The 15,509-nt window shown below is 42.3% G+C and overlaps 1 protein-coding gene across 4 annotated transcripts in view; it reads left to right on the top strand.

Moving 5' to 3' along the window:
• SMARCAD1 (SNF2 related chromatin remodeling ATPase with DExD box 1) overlaps nucleotides 1-15,509 on the top strand; it is a 62,308-nt gene that overhangs the window by 31,976 nt on the left and 14,823 nt on the right. For 3 of the 4 annotated variants that reach the window (XM_069978328.1, XM_069978330.1, XM_069978329.1), the window contains exons 9-12: nucleotides 4,755-5,143; nucleotides 12,513-12,715; nucleotides 13,666-13,756; nucleotides 13,960-14,059. In XM_069978328.1, coding sequence (XP_069834429.1) covers nucleotides 4,755-5,143; nucleotides 12,513-12,715; nucleotides 13,666-13,756; nucleotides 13,960-14,059 — 783 coding nt within the window. The remainder of the gene's footprint in view (nucleotides 1-4,754; nucleotides 5,144-12,512; nucleotides 12,716-13,665; nucleotides 13,757-13,959; nucleotides 14,060-15,509) is intronic. The other variant, XM_069978331.1, reaches the window with a different exon arrangement.

Here is a 15,509-nt window from a genome sequence, read left to right on the forward strand (position 1 = left end):
TGCCAGAGATTTGTAATTTATTTCTATTAAAACAATAATAATCTCAAATATTCCAGTATCAGCTGCTGTATGTCCTGCAGGAAGTGGTGTATTATTTCCTGTCTGGAGAGCAGGAAAGGTTTTCTGTGAGGCTTTGCTACTGCTCTAGACAGTTGTTGTCACAGACAGAGGTTTTGGCAGAGAGCACTGTGTCAGACTAGAAAGAATACACCACTTCCTGCAGGACATACAGCAGCTGATACGTACTGAAAGACTGGGTAATTTTTAATAGTAGTAAATTACTAATCTCTGGCACTTTCTAGCACCAGTTGATTTGAAACAATTTTTTGGGGGGTGAATTATCCTTTTAATAAAAATTTAAATTCTTGTCACCCAGGAAGAGCGGGCCGAACCTACCCCACCCTGGATAGAACCCTGCATAACCCCCCCCCCCCCCCCCCCCCCGCCAGTCCTACTCCCGATGCAAGTCACATCCCTGGAACTTTTCTGCTCCTCTGCGCGTTCATGTAAGCAGAGAAGATTCCAATGGCAATCGTAAATCACTGCTACAGCGATGTCCTGTATGTCCTGCAGGAAGTGGTTTATTCTTACCAGTCTGACAGTGTTCTCTGCTGCCAACTCTGTCCATGTCAGGAACTGTCCAGAGCAGCAGCAAATCCCCCATAGAAAACCTCTCCTGCTCAGAGTCTATGTTGCACCAGATGTATTAAGAAGGGGGAGCACAGCGGCCTCTGTTTGCTCTGAGCAGTGTATTTAAATGACTGGAATAAGCGTGCATTTACACAGAGATTTATCTGACAGATTTTTTAAGCCAAAGCCAGGAACAGACTATAATCAGGGAACAGGTCATAAAGGAAAGACTGAGATTTCTCCTCTCTTCAAATCCATTCCTGGCTTGGGCTTAAATGTTACCTGTCACCCCCCCCGTGCCGGGGTGACAGGCTCCCGACCCCCCATTAGAGCGCCCTATACTTACCTAATCGCGCCGGGTCCCGCTTCCTGATCCGGTCGGGTCATAGAGATTTCAGCTCCCAAAGCCCGGTGCGCGCGCTCACAGGAGAGTCCGATGCCCATAGAGAATGACGGAGCATCGGACTCCCCATTCATTCTCTATGAGTGTCTGACTCTGCTGTCAGCGCGCGCGTTGGGCTTCGGGAGCTGATATCTCTGTGACCCGACCGCATCAGGAAGCGGGATCAGGTGAGTATAGGGGGATCTAGCAGGGGGTCAGGAGCCTGTCACCCCGGCACGGGGGGGTGACAGGTCCTCTTTAAAAAATCTGTCAGATAAATCCGTATGTGTAAACACATCATTAGTCAGTGCTGCAGCTACTAAATTTGCAACATGTGACAGTATAGACCCAAGTAAGCAAAGAGGCCCCTGCACTCACCTTTGAAACATCTGATCTGTGGGGGAGGGGAATAAGCTATCAATATTCTTATTTTTGGAATTCTGGAGTGTGCTGTAAACTGATTGCTTAGGAAGGACACAATTGAAAATTATGAGAAATTAATAGACAAAGTATGCTAGACAAATACAAACATATTCAGTTCAGTAATATGAAACACTTTTGTGTCAAAGACAGCAGTATTCTAGGAGTGATGCCTTTTAAAGGGGAAGTCCGGCCAAAATTTTTATTAAAGTATTGTATTACCCCCCAAAAGCTTCACAAATCGCCAATATACACTTATTACAGGAAATGCTTATAAAGTGCTTTTTTCCTGCCCTTACTACTGCATCAAGGCTTCACTTCCTGGATAACATGATGTCACGACCAGAGCTGTGCGGGCTGTGGCTGCTGGAGAGGATAATGGCAGGGGGACACTGAGGGACACAGGGCACTGGAGGGACACTGAGAATCCCTCTATCATCATCCTCTCCAGCAGCCACAGCCCTCACAGCTCTTGGAGTCGGGGCGTGACATCACCATGTCATCCAGGAAGTGACATCACCATGTTATCCAGGAAGTGACATCACCATGTTATCCAGGAAGTGAAGCCTTGATGTAGTAGTAAGTGCAGGGAAAAAAGCACTTTATAAGCATTTCCCATAATAAGTGTATATTGGTGATGTATAACTTTTGGGGGACAATACAATACTTTAATAAAAGTTTTTGCCAGACTTCTCCTTTAATGATTTGACCTTATCAAAGCCACTGTTGTAGATTTTACCATACTTGATGAAAGGAATAGCACACCAGAATGATGAACACCATAATGCAACCAAATGGACAGTATAAGTCAGTGGGTTTTTGGGACTTGCAGCTGATTCGGGACTTACATCTCCACTTTTTTGAGCCCAGTCCAGGGCATAATACCCAAAACCCCCAATATTCATCCCCTGAAGATATAGATGTTGCATCCTGAATCCAGACTATTCAACCATCTTAATCCTGTAACTCAATACTACATAATTTATAAAAAAAAAATTCTGCAGGTAATTATACAGTGATTACTCCTCAGCGAGGAAAAAATTGATAGCCCATTCCCAGTATAGATTATCAAGAGATATTGGCATGGTGCAAGAACAGAGCGCCTGCAGTCCTATTGAAATGAATAGGAGTCAAGGCTGCAGTAACCTGTACAATCACTGCAAGAATTAGTGCCAGCTGCTTCCAGCCCTGTTCTCCCTGAAATATGGTAGCTAATAGCCTATCCACCCTGCACCCCCCACCAACTATCCTTTTTTTTTTTGTCCCCCCTGAAAAACTTTTTGGAGTAGAAAACTTTAGTAGATTACTATAACGACTTACACATTTATATGCATTCAGCAGGTTTGTGTGTGTGTGTAAAAAACCTTTATGGTATATGTTTGCATTTTCTTAGTACTGTAAGACTGCTTGACAAATTTCTCCTTATGTTTTTAGGCTTTATTAAAGAGTACCTGTCATTACAGAGACATGTCAGAAGTTTTGATCGCTTGGGGTTTGAGTGTTCAGACCATGACCAATCAGGAAAATGAGCTAGAAGACATCTGACCAGGACGACCGCATAGACTTTCTTTCGGCTGTCCAGGTCACATAAAACAGACAATGTGCTGCACACATGCCTCTCCCGGCTCATTCGCCTGATCTGTCAAGGTCTGAACTAGGGATGAGCAAATGTACAGTAATAACGAAGCGAATTGCTTCGTTATCTTCGCAGTCGGCTTATTATTGCCGCTCCGTGCTGCTCCTCCCCGGGTGCCTGGAGAACCTGCATCCAGCTTTTCTCTCCTCGCCCTATGACTGCACCCCTGGAGAGGTCCACCTCCTAATCCCATTGGACAGGAAACAGGATACAGGAACCCTGGATCTTTAAAAGAGCAAACTCCCCTTCCAAATCCAGTTTCTGTTTCCTGTCCCTATGGGAACAAGAGCTGGAGGTGGTTGTCCTACCTCTGCTTGAATCAAGAAAAGACTTTGGGTCTTTCAGGTCCCTATGGCGGTTTGTCCGGACCCTGGTGGTGTCAGTCTCTGATAGAGCCACTGCCCAGTCTGGCCACCCCCCACACTTCCTGGAGAGGGTCCCCGATGCTCCCTGGCTCCTCTGGATGCATGGTGCTTCTCTCCCTTCACTCGGTCCGGTGTTCGCCCACGCGGTCTCATAAAACAGACTAGACTGAATCTGCTGCACACATGCCTCTCCTGGCTCATGCGCCTGATCTGTCGGGGTCTGAACTAGGGTTGAGCAAATTTACAGTAATAACAAAGTGAATTGCTTCGTTATTTCGGCAGTCAGCTTATTATTGCCGCTCCGTGCTGCTCCTCCCCCGGTGCCTGGACAACCTGGATCCAGCTTTTCCCGGCACCCGGAGCAGCAGTGAGTTGAAAGGCAGCTGGCTGATTAGCCGACTGCCAAAATAACAAAGTGATTCGCTTCGTCAGTACTGTAAATTTGCTCATCTCTAGTCTGAACACTCTGTCCCGACCGACACGTCAAAAGTTGTTTTTTTTTGTTTTTTTTTTCTTCCTCTAATAAAAGGTGCTCCTTTAAGGCTTTGTTCACACATTGTACAAACAATGGCTGTTTCGCCGTGAATGGACGTTGTCTAACACCTGTGGTGATCATTAATTCTCATTAGTTCTGACCCTAGGTAGCGTTAAACGGCGTTCATGGAGGAACGGATGTTGTTCGTACAGCGTGTGAACATAGCCTAAGTCTGCTTGCTAATATACTGATTTTACTGATGCAGAAAATCCCCTGATAAAAGGGGTAGCTAAAATGTTTGGTAACTGTTCATTTTCTTATATACCAAAGCATCCTGAGTGTTTTTTTTAAATGCTTTGTAGTGACATTTGTAAGCAGATGGGTGTGTGATGTGATGGTGTTCTTTTCAGATTCTTCCAGTTCAGTTTCAGAGACCTATGTTCCTGCTCAGCTGTACAGACCAATAACACATGAGTAATCTCTTGCACGGATTGGGCTGAGGTTGGAGCATCCTTAATAGTTCCTCCTCCCACTGTGCAAAAAAGAGGGAATAATGCACTGACTTATGTTAAGCCACATGCTGCTGTCCCTAAAATCTCAATGTAATTGAAGCCTTATTGTTAAATCGCCAGTAAAGAGATGTAACCTGCCTTACTTCATCACATCAGTACTGTTTGGTGCCCTTATATTATAAGTGCAAAGACCAAGAACATTAAATGACAGCGCAGACTGCACAATGTGGATTTTACGCATGGTGGTTTTCTTGCGCACTCATTATTTGTCACAAAAGTTTAGAATGCTGCCTGTGGTCGTTGTATTAAATCTGTATTTGTGTTACATAAACAGATGGCTTACAGAGCGCGACCGCAAATGACCTGCCTAACGGCAAAGGAGCGTTTCCGAGCGACAAAAATCCCCCTAAAAACAGAACCCAAGAGAAGAAACCTAGCAATCAACCCACCACGCACAATGGCTTAAAGAAAAAATCAAAAGACAAAAATAATGATAACTTTAAAAGGGACTCAGAGAGCGAGGAGTCAGCGTCGGATGCAGGCAGTGTTCTGGATGAAGACTACAGCAGTGGAGATGAAACAATGGAGGAGGAATACAAAACTAGAATAGTCAGCTTCTTGCAATATGCATCCCTGGATGAGCTCTCCCTCATCCCTCAGTGCTCTTTAAAGAAAGCTCAGAGGATCACTGAGCTCCGGCCCTTCCATTCTTGGGATTCTCTGGTAAGTTTGCAGTGTACAGTAGCTTGTTGTGTTTTTTTTTTTTTTTTTTTAATACTCCTTTTATGCTTATAGGCAAGAGGTGTCTACAATCTAAGGAGGCATAGATGGGTGGCCTTTTCCTCAGCAGGCTAACACTACATTCATCCTTAGCCAATAGCAGATGATATAGTGTCATATGACCTAATTTTGAATAAATTAAGGGGTGATTTTCCTGAAAATCCAAGCTGATTGGCTGGCAATGCTGTCACTCATTCAGCAACCTAGAAACTTGGTTCAGAGCTCTGCAGAAGCAGACATTAGAGCTTTCCTTTGAGAAGGAGAACTTTGCCAGTCTTTCCTGAGATATTTTAGCAGAAAAGTCAAGCAAGAGGCAAGAATGTGGCAGGATTTTAACTTCCACTCCAGCTCCTTGAAGGATCAGCTCCATGTTTCCAGATGGCAGCATGCATTGTCATTTTATTCTTCTAAAAGCAGCTTTTTTCCCTATTTTTACTACCGGTTTCCCAGCTAAAATCTGTAAGTGCATTTCTCATGTTTCTTCTGGTTAGACATTGCTGCCATTTTCTGAAACCTTCTCAGACTTTTAGTTAACCCAGAGAGCAAATAGCAGCGACTTTGTTTAAGGGATAATCTAGCATTACCCGGTAAGTACTTTCATGTTATAATAAGCTATTAGTTTTTTTTTAATATGTACATTTGTGACTGTAGAGAATAACTTTTTTTTTTTTTTTTTTTTACTTTACCCCGTTCTATGTAAATTTTCTTGTCTGGCATAAACTTTTACATATACAGCTAGGGCGGCCTTCTTGTGTGCACATTATGCTGTATACATTGTTTTAGAAATTGATACATCATGTGATATCGAAAAATGCTTTTGAACGACAGACGAAGGTGAAAGGAGTTGGGAAGTGGGCATCCGTTTTAGGTATTATGGGTAACAAACCAATTTTACAGTCCTGTCACAGGCACATCATTTTTTTTTTTTTTTTCTTCTCTTTTTGGATTTTTTTTTTTTGTTGTTTCCCAAATGGGGGCAGAAAAGAGGGTACATGGAGATGTATTGCTAGAGCTGTAGCACGGAGTCACAGGCTGCTCTCCCCACACAGGAGAGACGTTTAGCCTGAAGCTTTTGGCTGCTTTGACAACATCTGCCTGTCAGACAGCTAATAGCCAAACTTGTCGGGCTTTGCCTTTGCTAAATCTTTGTTAAAGTATTTGCTTAAGGGCCGCCATTCCCGCAGATGTCTGTCTTCGTTTTTTTTTTTTTTTTAAACTTTTTCCTCTCCCCTTTGGCAAAATAATGTTATAAATGCTGTGCTGACCTGCAGTGAATTGTAATTTTTTTTTTTTTTAATTATTAAACATGTTTCTTTACATCTACGCCCAAATATTATTTGGTTGCTGTAGCTACATGCCCCAAATCATGTTACAAAGGCACAGAAAATAATTAGACTTCCAGCAGATGTTAGGCTGCCAAAGCATAGCTGTATACCAGTGTACTCTATGTATCTTGGTGGGGTCTTAACCAAAGAGTTCTTAAGTAAAGTTTTCTCCCTTCTGCAGAGTAGAATGTTTTGTTTCTAAGCATTGAAGCATGATAGAGAATTTTTGTATCAATACACTTAAGGCCTTATTGAACAAAGCGATTATCGTCCATTACGGCCCATAATCGGTTTGGGTAATGATATGTGTACACAGAGAGATTTATTTGAGAGGTTTTTGAAGCCAAAGCCAGGAACAGACTATAAACAGAGAACAGGTCACAAAGGAAGGACTGAGATTTCTCCTTTTTTAAAATCCATTCCTGGGTTTGGCTTCCAAAATCTGTCAGATAAATCTCTCTGTGTAAACGCACCATAATAAAAGGCAATGATTGGCCAACATAGGGTCCCTTTACACACACAGATTATCATGTGGTAGATTTTTGCAGCCAAAACCAGGAATGGATTTGAAAAGAAGAGAAATCTCAGTCTTTTCTTTATGACCTGTTCTGTTTATAGTCTCTTCCTGGCATTGGCTGCAAAAATCTATCGGATAATCTGTGTGTGTAAAGGGACCTTTAGTGGAAATAAGGATAGAGGAACGCTGTGACTTTTTGTTGAACCACAGATTTTACCTGTTAAGTGACCGCTGCAGTCTATAGGATTCCATGTAGGTCACTGTGCAGCTAAAGTGTATCCCTAGTCTAAATATATTGCATTGGCCTCTTCCAGGAGTCTATGACCATTGATAAGATAAGACCGAGAAGGCCCTCATTTGTAAACAGAGCCATACCAGGAAATCAAACCGTAGCTTTCCACAATGCAAAGTTAGTGCTTTATTATGTCATCCATTTGTAATCTCAGTTGTATAGGATCAGTGCTGCACACCTCTGCCTTACATTTTAAAGCCGGTGCTCAGTGGTAACTGGATTCTTCAACCATAAGTCTTGTATAGGAGAAAACCACGGCACTCGATGTTGCAGGAATGAGTGAGGTTTTTTTTATTTAGTAAATAGATACAAGGTATTTACTCCGACCGTACATAAGAAATGCAAGAGATGAGATCAAATAACATATGGTGCCACGTTTCGGTCCGCTATGGACCTTCCTCAGGCAATGGGGTCTCTCATGAGCTGTATACAGGGAGAAGGGTCGGTGGAGTGACCGACCCTTCTCCCTGCATACAGCTCATGAGAGACCCCATTGCCTGAGGAAGGTCCATAGCAGACCGAAACGTGGCACCATATGTTATTTGGTCTCATCTCTTGCATTTCTTATGTACGGTCGGAGTAAATACCTTGTATCTATTTACTAAATAAAAAAACCCTCACTTATTCCTGCAACATCGAGTGCCGTGGTTTTCTCCTATACAATACATTTGTAATCTCTGATTCTTTTTAAATTGGTCCCGATTCTGTAGGGCATTTCCTTTAGCAACCTCTGTCCTTTGTGTTATGTTATGCTGTTTTTGCACATCTTGAGGCGTGTAGCCCAGCTTCTCTGCCAGGTGGTGTTTCACATATTATATATGATTTTCTATGATATCTGACATGTAGATAAAGTGACGACACGTCTAAATCCATGCACTTATCCCATTGTTATCTAGAAGCTTGTTGCAGCTGTTCGATATTGCCAGGTGTCCCACCTAATGCAGTAGGTACTACAACGTCATCCGCATTATCGTCTACATAGTCTTGTAACGTACAATCGCTTAAGCTCATGGATAAAATATTGCTGCGCTTATTATTAGACGAGGCTTATAGTAATGCTGTGTGTCATCTTTTGGACACTTATCTAGAAATGTCAAAGCTCCTTATTCCCAAAAAGGAGGTCTTCTGTTAAAACATGTATATGTTCCCTAGTCTTTGAATCATGCAGCGCATCTGTGATAAATTTATACCCCAGCCGGCTGAACACCATCTTTAAAGGGGTAGTGCGGCGGTAAAAAATTATTCACAGAATAACACACATTACAAAGTTATACAACTTTGTAATGTATGTTATGTCTGTGAACGGCCCCCTTCCCCGTGTCCCACCACCCCCACCCGTGTACCCGTTCTAGTACCTACTGCATTACCCTTTAATGCCATTATGATGATTTTTTTTATACATTAAAGGGGGTACTCAGGACTAAACATGATTGCATGCTGTTAGAGTCCATTTACACAAAGTTTATCTGACAGATTATCTGCCAATGATTTGAAGCCAAAGCCAGGAACAGACTATAAATAGAGATCAGGTCATAAAGGGAAGTATGAGATTTCTCCTCTTTTCAAATCCATTCCTGGCTTTGGCTTCAGATCTTTGGCAGATAATCTGTCAGATAATTTTTCTGTGTAAATGGACCCTTAGAGTATGCCATCTCTTTATAATCCGCGTAGTAGGAATGAGCGAACCTCGAGCACGCTTTGATTCATCGGAACCTGAACTTTCTGCATTTGATTACTAGTGGCTGAAAAAGTTGGATGTAGCCCTATGGCTTCCTGGGAAAACATGGGTACAGCCTGTGGCTGGGTTCACACACAGTATTTTTCAATTAGTATTGTGGTCCTCGTATTGCAACCAAAACCAGGAGTGGATGGAAAACACAGAAAGGATCAGTTCACACAATGTTGAAATTGAGTGGATGGTTGTGATTTAATGGCAAATATTTGCTATTACTTTAAAACAACGGCTGTTATATTGAAATAATGGCAGTTATTTACCGTTATATGGCGGCCATCCACTCAATTGCAACATTGTGTGAACAGATCCTTTCTGTGTTTTTAATCCACTCCTGGTTTTGGTTGCAATATGGGGACCACAATACTGACTGAAGTATACTGTGTGTGAACCCAGCCTATGACTGTATCCATGTTTTCCAGGACACTCTAGGACTGCATCCAACTTCTTCAGCCACAGATAATCAAATGCAGAAAGTTCAGGTTCGGATGAACCATAGCGTGCTTGAGGTTCGCTCATCTCTATAGAAGTAGGTCTTTCCTTTGGGCCCTCTACCAATTCTGAGAATAAATGACACAGTGCTGCTTCTGCCCCTGCATGGTCTGTATAGACGTATACCAGATGCATGGTGGTTAGTGAAAACCAGGGTAGCCCATAACACATTTGCCTCACCAGACAAGCCCTTTTATTAAATAGAATGTATAATATGCCAAAAGGCATTATGCTGCTTGGGGATGTTGTACTTCACTTCATATGACATTCAAAAGCAAGTATTACATTGCTGCAACGGCAGCACACAATGCATGCTGTGGCCATTAATGTGAATGGGGGCGTACCCTAATCTGCTGCTTTTCGGGAGGACTGCTGCTCTTGGTCTGTGGATTGTGTCAGGTAATACAGCACAGACCCATTCACAAGCTCTGCGGGTTTTAAATATGGATTTTAAAAATAAAACCCTTTAATCGAGAGATCTTCACATCAAAGTTGGTGCCACCTGGGACTTGAGGGTGAAAGGAAGCAACAATTGACAATTTCCCATGGCGTCCTCTGTGCCAGGCTTGATGGGGCTTGTACATAATGTGTTTGTTGTACCTCTCTACAACAAATATGACCAATGTCTAAGCATTGTGTTACAAGCGATGCTCATCCAGGCTGTAGATATTATTGTTTATCATGGTTGTTAGATTTTGATTAATGGTAAATTTAAGTTTTAATTCAACAAGTTCTCGAAGTCAAGATTGTTTGCCTTGTGCTTTACGTGTGAATAGCATACTGTACATTAACAAGTTTAGAACATGCCCAAAATTATTTCTCTTCAGGGGAAAATGTACATCCTGTAATTTATTTTTATGTTGTGTAACTTTGTATTTAGCCTTTAACTCTAAGGGTAGGTGTGCGCACGTGGATACGTTATTCATCACAGAAATCCATCCCATATGTCCGAATAGGGCTGTTTTATACAAGTATGTTCATGGCTTACTGCAAACCCCAGTTTGGACATAGACAACTTGCCGCAAGCTAACCTAACCGTAAAAATATACTGAAGTAAAAAAATAAAAATAAATAAATAAATAAAAATATAATATATATAAATATGAAATATTTATTACCCAGAGTGCTATGTCCCCCATGCTATACTGGGATAGTCTAGTATAGGAAACCAGACGTATATTTTTTAAGGTACTATACTATAGTAAATATCATATATATCACGCCATATTCTGTATATTAGACCAAACCATCCAGCCCGCACATGAATGATCAGTGTATTGCCGTTCAAATTATCTGCCACACAAGATGTGCCGTTCATAAAAATCCAGCCCCACTGTACCATGGCGCGCATCACCACTGTACCATGGCGCACATCGTACAGAGTTTCTGTGACTCTGCTGCTTTCACTTTTGCTTCCATAGCACCTTGCAAAGCCAGAGCATCAGTAACCCCTTCCTCCTCCACGTGCCATTTATATTTCTCTACTGTGTAAATCATACAGATATCGCCCTGTGTAATAGACAACAAGCCAAGGAGCTGATCATCTGCTTATTGTTGTCTTTCATCAAGTTGGAATATCACTGGCCGCTGACCACGCATGTGGTATGTAGATAATAATGAAGTTATACATGTCTCTTCAGGCTACCCTGTGTCCTCCTTTCTTTTCCCTCCTCAGCGCAGCGACCGCTGACGCACTGCTCAGCCAATCACTGGCTGAGATGGGACAGCACCACAGCCAGTGATTGGTTGAGCGGTCTGTCACTGCAGAGACTGGTTTGGCAGTGTCAGTGGTGACTGTGATGAGTTGGGAACACAGAAACAAGCCAGGAGGACACTGGGGGAGCCAGGACAAGTTACTATGAATTTATTATTTTCTATATACCTCATGGACATTACTAACTATATATATATATATATATATATATATATATATATATGTGTATTAATTATATAGCCCTTGCTGCACGATCATTGAGCTGTGTAATAGGCCCTGCGCTGATCTAGCTTACGGTACATTGCCTATCAGGCCGTGTAATACTGCCCTTAGAGGAGCCCAAAATTCACCTTGTCACCTCTGTAAAAGTGAAAACAGGACCATGCAGGTTTCAAATTCTTTAAAAGTACATACACGTTTTCTACCTGAAGACATGCGAATGGGAAGTCTGACAGGCAGACGACTTGCAGGATAAATGATATCTGTGGCACCGGGATTTCTAATAAAGCAGCATTTATTGGGGTGGGGAAAGACTTCTGTCAGTAGATGTAATATAGGTCTGACTACTTCCTAATGTGTTAATAGAGCTTGGGCCTCGTGTGTATACAGGAGAGATTCACAGTTTCCTGATATGACATCAGAGAAATGGTCAAGTCAAATAAACTGATAAACTACTGTATAACCTACCAGGGCTGTGGAGTTGGTAAGCCGCAGCTCTGACTCCTGAAGTTCATCAGGGACTGACCCCAGCTCCTTCACAAATGGCCAGTCAGACACCAGGGGTGTCATTTATTACATTCATGTTAAGTAGATCTGGCTCAGCAGCTTCTTTCTAATGTACTGCATAATGCTGGGCGACTTCTGAGTAAGTAAGGAAAAGATATTAAGCAGATTCTCCTGTGTGTGCAGTGTGATGCAGCCAGTCTCCAGCCTCCATGTCCGGAAGAACTCACAACTAGACTAGATGGAGCAGGGGATCTTTTCCTGCTGGAAGTCTTCTATGTCTCTAACTAAATATTCACCATACACAAAGGAAAACTGCTAACAATGCCAGCTACCTGTGATATATAGGACAGACCAAGTGCTATAGAGGTCAGGCACAGTGATATAGAGGGGTCAGCCATAGTGATAGAGCTCCTGTCAAAATAGAGAAGCGTGTGTGCCACCTGCTGTCTGTGATGTAGAAAACAAATATATATTTTGAAATTTGAGTAAAAAAATCGTTTTGTTTTCTGTGCAGCTTAATAAAATAGGCAACGTGAATACCCTCTCGCTGGACCTGGTCTGGGATTGCAAAATATTGATCAAAGAGAGAGAAGTGGTTTTGAGACTTATGAACAAATGTGAGGATATTTCGAGGAAACTTATGAAGCAAGTCACACACATCACTGAAGATGGAGAAAGTGGATGGAATGTACAGCAGCCTTCTATTCTATCAAAGAGGTAAAATCAATGTATCCAAGACGTATTACACACTGTATTGTTTCTTACATTTCTCTGAGAGGCAAAATATTTACTATCAATTAATATTAAATATTTACTTTCTAACTTATTTCATGGCTGTCCCAATGACCCATGGGATTTGTAGACTCTGACCGAGTTGGGTGACTTCTGCGGACCATTGGGCAGGGAATTCACTTGATACCGCTAATCCAAGACTTTTCAGCATGGTTTCTGCTAGTGTAGTAAAACATGCTGGGGTACCCCCTCCTTCCTGAACATGTGAATATGAATAGCTATGAAGTATTCCATTTACATGTATTACTGGTGGAGGGTTGGCACATTCTATGCCCATAGGTCAGACACTAAGGGCCCTATTACACTGAGTGATCTGATGAATTAGGCTAGTTTGGCCAATTATCACTATCATTATCCGTGTAAAAGAGACAACGATCATCGGCTGATTGTATCTTTAGGTCTGGACCTAAAATCATTGTTTGCCGATCGCGCATCGCTACGAGTAATAGCAATGTGCGACCATCAGCTAACAATTGAATGGACTGTTGTACCTTACCTCTCCACATTCCCAGGCTTCTCCTGCCCTCTGCTCACTTCCCAGTGACTACAGATTCAAAACAGGCTCTGAGCTGACAGTCCGCTCAGCCAATCACTGGCCGCGGGGGTCCCTGACAGGGATTGGCTGAGCAGCCTGTCAGTTCTGACAGGCAGCTCTTAAGCTGCAGCTGCCAGGAGAAGGCTGGGAGCGGAGAGAGGAAATGTATTAACAGTTTTTAGGTCAAGGACTGCAGGGACATCACTAATGATATCCGTGCAGCCCTTGGTAAACTGTTATCAAGCTGTGTAATAGGCCCGTCTAATAGAGGACTGAATCCTGATACAATCCTTAGCATGTGAACATGGATTTATAGTCTTTATTTTACTCCATTTTGCAGCCTGGTGCTCAAGCCTTACCAGAAGATTGGTTTGAATTGGCTAGCTCTCTTGCACAAGCATAAAGTGAATGGGATTTTGGCAGATGAGATGGTTAGTATTGTATCTCTGTCTCTCTCAAGGGCATTTGTTTTGTCCACCACTTTGCTCTAGCTAACACATTGTGGCCCTGTAACATAACATGGGTTTTGATGTGGAAACTGCCATGCTTTGTGTGACAAAAACCATAGGAATTTTGCCTGTCTCAACACTATTTATATTTCTACTCATTTAGAATCTTGATTGTTCTTTTGCAGGGTTTAGGAAAAACTGTTCAAGCCATAGCATTCCTCGCACATCTTTACATGAATGGAAACCTTGGCCCCCATCTTGTGGTTGTTCCAGCTTCCACTTTAGGTTAGTAGAAGATATCTTGCCACATTTATCTCGATTTTATCCTGATTTCCTTTTGTGCTATGGAAACATGACTGCAGGCTAGAGTCTTCTAACCTTCCAGTAGGAATAACCATTTAAAGGGATACTATCGCTAAATATCCACCTCTGGAACATCTATTTTAGGAATAGGCCCTATTTAACTTGTTTGCAGTGGTCAAAAAGCAAAGTGGCTGTTTAACTCATTGTATGTATCTTCCTTAGAGAATAATAGGAGTTATATAAACAGCGCAGCACGTGAGCTACTCCTGTTTACATGGCTCCTGACCACAGCTTCTAACTGGCTTGATAGAGGAATTGAGCTCCCTTTCACCCATAGGCATGAGGGGATGCTAAGGCTGTGCCAGCGATATGGCCAAAAAAGCATTGCTAAAAGCTAATCCATACGTTTTAGATAAAAACTACAACTCGTGTTGCAAAAGAATCAAATAGAAGCTGCAAAATTGTTGGAAGAAAAAAAGTTCTGGCTCTATGGGAAAAAATTATCTAATCCCCAAATAGTCTTACAGGGGTTAATAATATGATTTCTCTGGAACAGCACAGTGTAAATCACAGCAGGTTATACCAAGCCTGTGCCTGGCAGTCACATCTGTGGTTGGCCTACATCCATCTAAAGTGTATGGCCAGCTTTAGACACTGTGTGCTGAATCTGTAACTTGTTTTGTGAAGGCATTTTTTATTCTTTCTTGGTATTCATGGTAAAAAAAAAAGTGTATCTTAGATTTTACTGAAGCAGGACGTTACTGGAGACCGTATAAATAAAATTATCAGGCTGTTTCTTACTGGCTCAGTCTCCATATCTCTCTTTTCTGCTGAACTTCTAAGAGCATTTATGACCACATACAAGTTGACCTGGTCCTGAATCAGCTTAGAAGTCCCTTTCGAGAGAGGAGGGAAGAGCCATTAGACAGTATTTCTATCGGTCATTTCTCCGAATGGAATACAGCAAGAGCTTGTAGAAGAGAAAGTGAGCAATTTTTTTTTTCTTTAATAAATACCTATGGAGATAGATATATACAGTGGTACCTTGGTTTAAGAGTGTTTTGGTTTAAGAGCTCACAGTTTTTCAAAATTGTGACTTGGTTTAAGAGCATTGCTTTGGTTTAAGAGCTTCCTGTACTAGGTGGGAGCGCAAGTGGGGGAGGGTCATGGTCTGCATAATGTGGTCTACAGCGCTGTACTCTGACCCAGGAAGTCTCCCTCACCTTCCAAATCATAGCAGATCGACTTCAGGCTGGGGCTTACATCAAGGGACAGGACTGTGGAGGTAATCTCTTCATAGCTGTAACCCCTCTCTCCCCGGACAGAGAGTGCTGCATGTATGTGCCCACATCTGTCCTGCTCATCCCTTCATACTCCCTGCAGTCTGTCAGCCCTTGTGTTTCCCATCCTCTCCATTACTGTACAGTAACTT

Source organism: Dendropsophus ebraccatus, chromosome 7, assembly GCF_027789765.1.
Source record: "Dendropsophus ebraccatus isolate aDenEbr1 chromosome 7, aDenEbr1.pat, whole genome shotgun sequence".
NCBI lineage: Eukaryota > Metazoa > Chordata > Amphibia > Anura > Hylidae > Dendropsophus > Dendropsophus ebraccatus.